The sequence below is a fragment of the Cygnus olor genome, chromosome 28 (assembly GCF_009769625.2).
Source record: "Cygnus olor isolate bCygOlo1 chromosome 28, bCygOlo1.pri.v2, whole genome shotgun sequence".
Classification (NCBI taxonomy): Eukaryota; Metazoa; Chordata; class Aves; order Anseriformes; family Anatidae; genus Cygnus; species Cygnus olor.
In genome coordinates, this window is record NC_049196.1 from 2,205,471 (window position 1) to 2,210,752 (window position 5,282).

General features: G+C 41.9%; 1 protein-coding gene across 1 annotated transcript; it reads right to left on the reverse strand.

Moving 5' to 3' along the window:
• Nucleotides 1-249: 249 nt before the first annotated feature.
• LOC121060918 (feather beta keratin-like) lies at nt 250-1,422 on the reverse strand. Its single transcript, XM_040539105.1, has 2 exons — nt 1,324-1,422; nt 250-1,004 (listed from the first exon to the last, which is right to left on the reverse strand). Exon 2 carries the CDS (start codon nt 981-983, stop codon nt 687-689), a length of 297 nt encoding a protein of 98 aa, XP_040395039.1. The 5' UTR covers nt 984-1,004; nt 1,324-1,422; the 3' UTR covers nt 250-686.
• Between the last annotated feature and the right edge of the window lie 3,860 nt (nt 1,423-5,282).

The window sequence follows — 5,282 nt, forward strand, 5'->3', positions numbered from 1 at the left end:
TAGGAGAGGGTCAGATGGGGACTTGTCAAAATCCCTCACCTGAATGCTGCAGGAGAACGGTCTTGCAAACACACAAGCAGTGACTGTGCGGCCTTGCCGGACTCATTGAGTGCTTCAGAAACAGGAGTGTAGGCATACAGAGATGATGTGGGGGCTAACCAGAATATCAGAATTCAGGACATGCCGGTTCCCTCTACAGAGAATGGCTGGGAATCCCGAAAGGGAAGGAATATGAGGAGACACAGATTTCAATGCAGCATGAACTTTAATGAGTCTGAAGAAGGAATCAAAGCAGCACTTGGAGGAAGGGATCCGGCCCAGGCTGCCACAAGGACAGCTGGCAGCCAGACCCCCCTTCACCACAACAGGATGCATGTATTCCTCCCTCACATGGCGAAAGGAAGAACAAACAGGACACTCTTGACTTGCTTCCAGATGAACTCATGGCACAGGACAGCAGGAGACAACAAGAACGCATGATGCAGAGAAGAAAGCGGGAGAAGAAGAGGTCTGCTGGCCGTGTTTCCAGACAGCACAGGCTGGCACCCTGGCTTCCCTCTCTGCTCTGCAGGAGGCCACGAGGGTGCTCAGCCCATCTGGAAACCCTGGCCAGCAGCTCCGTCCTCAGTCCGGCACCTGGCTTCGGGCTTCCTGGTCGATGCGCTCACTGGTCGTCCTCGTGGGCTTTAGCAGGGCAGGCACCTCCTGCCATAGTAGCGGCCACCAAAGCCAGAGAGGCCAAAGCCCCCGGAGGAGATGGGCACTCCCTCAGCACTCAGGATGCTGCCAACGGCAGCCGAGGTGGTGGATCCCACAGCGGTGTTCTGGGGGAAGGAGCTGAGGATGGGGCCGGGCAGGGTCACCACCACAGGAGATGGTTCAATCACCACACGGGAGTCCTGGCACTGCCGGACACAGGGCTCGTTGCAGCTGTTGGCAAGCGGGGTTGGGCCACAGGGACGGCACAGATCGTAGCAGGACATGGCTGCGGGATGGAGGCGCACCTGGGAGAGAGGGCAGGGAAAGAAGAAGCAGCGTGTCAGCAGCAGCCTGACAGCCTGCTGGCCAAGACAGAAGGCATAGTCTGGGGAGCAAGGACAGGGTGCACGAGGACAGAGAAGGGCTTGGGGGCCTGGGTGCTCAAGGGCCCCTGCAAAGACAGCCTAAGTCCTTCCTCCCACCTCCCCCTCAGTGGCAAGCAGAACAATGATGGAGTGAGGAGCGTCAAAGAGCAAGGCCCACACCAAAGACTCGGTCGAGGCCAGAAGGCCAAGAGGAGAAGAAGAGAATGAGGGGAGTGAGGAGAAGGCACTTGCAGCTCACCTTGTTCACCAAGGAGGAGAAGGCAAGAGAAGTGGATGAGGAAGCTTACTGTTGGATGGGCTTTTATACTCTTCCAGGCTTCCCCAGGCCCAGAGGCACCCCATGCATTTATAATTTGTGTACCAACAAGTTTGTCTCGAATGCAAAGCAGTCCCTACTAGTGACACAGTCTTTGGGTTTGGTGCTTGCAACGCTCCCAGTGCAATTCCTTGCTAATGGTATGTCTCTTCCACCTCGGATCCCTGTCTTTTGCATCGTAATTGCAGATCAAATGAATTTCAGTCGCAGTATTCTTTATTCATGTAATTTGGCCGTTTATGGTACTCTGCTTGAAAAGCAATGGTCTTTTCCTCCTCTCTCTGTTAGTTTAATCACTTACTTGTCTTGGGGCCATTTAGAAGTTAGGATGATGCCAGACTCATCCTAAGCAGCTATATAATGAGAAAATTTACATCATTTGCAGAAAATATTTTCCAGGTATTTTTCTGTAGTTCTTAGATTTGTTGTAGAAATCAAGTTCGTATATGGCCTTGATATATATTTTACAGTGAATTAATTTTTTTTTAGGAAATCATAACTGCATCACATCCCCTGTGTAATATGAACTTTTGTTTTGTTTGTCAAATTAACTATTTTATTTCAGAAATAATATTGTGGTTTATATTTTATTGTGCCATTACTTTCTAGCTTTGTAGAATCTCTAACTTCTTTTAATTCCCCATATGCAGCATGGTAACATCATGTTTAAACGTTTAAAATATGTATTCTCCAAGGCAACTTAAAACTTCAATCCATTTTTTTTTTTTGAAATAACTTGCCCATCTGATCTGCAGAGCAATTTCTGTAAAACATCCTAAGGAGTGTGTTTCCCTTTTTTTCTGACTTCCAACAGTAAACCAATGCATTCTTGGAGGAAATCTCATATTTTTGGATGGAGTCAGAAAGAGAAGCCACTATTCTGAATCCTTTCCTGATATCAGTCAGAGTGAGAATTGTCTCAATAAGCTGAGACCAAAAACTTCCAGACTTTTGGACTCTTGTTCAAACTGTTCAAGGACAATGAATTGCACAGTTCATCTGTTTCTTCAGGGCAGAGACTGAATTGCACATTCAAGATATCAATCACAATCCATTGGGCTTCATCAGGCAGTCCAGACACCTGTGAAGTACAGACAAAACTGTTCTCACAACAGGACTTTGAATCATCCACGTACTGGCAGCAGTGGAGACCACGACAGTACAAGAAAAATAAACAACTCATTAAATATTTGAGATGAAACTCAATGGACAAAGTGTTGCACCTGTTAAGAGATGCTGACTTAGGGATTTAGCACAGCAGATGAGCTGTTTTTTTAAAGCAATACAAAATTATTCTACAGAGCATTTCTCATCTGATGTTGGATATGGGCTATTGAACCAGTTGTTTTCCTTGGCTATTGAACCAGTTGTTTTCCTTGTCTAGTTATGGATGTAATACACTAAGATTTTATGTACTTGAATAACAATTTTGTATGCAGAACATCCACTTAAAGTATTCAGACACCTCTCGTATAGGAAAGACATTAAATCAATTGACATCATGAGAAGATGGCATTCATGTAATTGCTTGGACACATACTTTCTGTTGATTTATTACCATACCAAAACACAGAAAACCAAATGCTTCATTGAGGTGGTGTACTAAACAATCACTTATATTAGATTCAAATAATTTGAGTTGGTAATTTTGGCTAACCAAATAAAGAAAAATGAACAAAGTCTGAAGCTTGATTTTTTCTCCATTGCATGAAACATTTCTGAGAAATGTTTTAATTTTGTTCATTAAAATCATGCCTAATGCATCATGACTACAGCAAAACAAGAATTCGACTATGAAGGGATCAAATTATATACCTATCAGTGTTCCTACAAAACATCACATCCAGTTTTGTTATTTTATGATTATTATTATATGAGTTCAGTACTTATTTCTCTATCCTCATTAGAGCATGAGTCAAGCCCACTATCATCCACAAAACATATTTTACTGCAACTGAGAAACAAGAACAAATTAATTGGGAATTCATCCAATGGTGATCTTTGAGGTGAAATAAGTGATCAATTACCTGATTGATGGAAATGTTTTTATAAAATATTATTTCGTTCTACAAAAGTGTATTTCACTTAAAATAAAGTTTTCTACCTGCAATATCACCATCTTGATCTTTCATTTACCTCTATTATATGTTTAGAAGCCACTGAGGTGTGTCTGTCTGCAGATCCCTAGGGCTGTATAACAATATTGACGCTGCTTCTTTGGCTTCTTTAAAGTTATAACTTCAAAGTTAGTCTCAAATATTCATTAATGGTTGAGACATACAAAGCACATATAGTATGTAAATATTCCAAGTATATGACAAAATTTAAACAGGTATGTCACTTGGATAATAACATCACTTTAAATTTGAGAGTCGTGGTTACTCCATAAGCAGACAACATTTAATAGCTTCAAACCAGGGTTATTACATTTTTCATTAAAAAGTAGTTTTGTGTGTCACAATAGTAACCTTTTATAAAAATTCTGGAGCAGATCTTCATCTACTCTAAATTCTTATGACTAAATAATGCAGCAGCACCAGGCAACAAAATAAGGCTGGAATATGGTGGGGTTTTTTTTTGAAACCACCAACACAAACCACCCACTTTCCCAAGCATTAGACTGCTGCCACAACTTCTGTGTCTGTTCCCGTCGTTACTGCAAAATTTGCATTTTATACAAATTCTGTGACTTATTGCTTCTCTCTGTTTGTCTTTCACCAGCTTGTCCATCTCAGTGAAAAATTATTTCCTCAGTTCTACTAAGAGAAGACTAATTAAAGCGTTTACCTGCATAGCTAGCGCCATATGTCTGCTCCAGATTCATAGTAAAAATTTACACCCAGTGATCCCAAGGCAAGTAGGCTTCTTCAGGTGAGAGAAGGAAGGATTTGAGACTTGCCAGGAGACTGAAGAGGCTGCTACATTGTAATTGCTTTTACTTCGGTGTGTTTTCTAGACAGAAAATGGTACTTTTTTTTGTTTGTTTGTTTGTTTTTTGTTTGTTTGTTTTGGAAAAAGATCTTTCTGGCCTTCCTTGCCCTTTCTGATGGATAGCATCATTCTGTGCACAAGCTTTGGTTGTCCCCCAGGGACAAGTGCTTGTTTGGGCACTGATCCTGATTAAAGGGTCTGTTGGTTAGAATGAGGGTGAAAAGCTGCAGCCACAAAGGATGACAAAGTTTTTTCCTATCCTGCATAGTTCATCCTTGGGCTGTTGTGTCAGAAGCTGTAGCTGACAGCCCACAGAACAAGCTCATCAGGGAAAGTGCCTCACATACCCTAAGATCTGCCCTTCCCTACAGACAGATCTCCTGTCTGGTGTTGTTTACCTGCTACTTGTTGCTTCTCTAATAGAGTGGTAAAAAAAAATAAATCTGTAAATCCCTTCTAAATTATAAGGTGTGTTAGAAGGATCCCTGGGGCAGCAACTCTTATCAGGAAGCTCTGTGGCCTCCTTGGATCAAATGTCATATCACAAGTATTCATTAATGATTTATACATGCAAAGTGCTGTGTTATTATACTTAAAGTGTGGTACTGGCTTCAGACACCCATGAATTGAGTAATAGCATCTCTTTACGATAAACAGATCAAAGTCACGCATGTCACACCACCGATCAGGTCTTAATCAGGTCTTAATCAGGTCATGATTTCTTGCCTCATAATGCAATTTTTTTCCTACACTGCATTCTCATTAGATCCCACTCCCACCTTAAAGAATCTTGGGTGACCCCAGTAGATGCAAATAAAGACCATTCCATAGATTTCTGTCATTGCAATGATTTTTACCACCAAGGGTAGAAATAATAATGTTAATCATATTGTCTCAGGATAGAAGTCATATCAGTGACAGATTTTCTCTTTTTATAAATGTATTTGAAG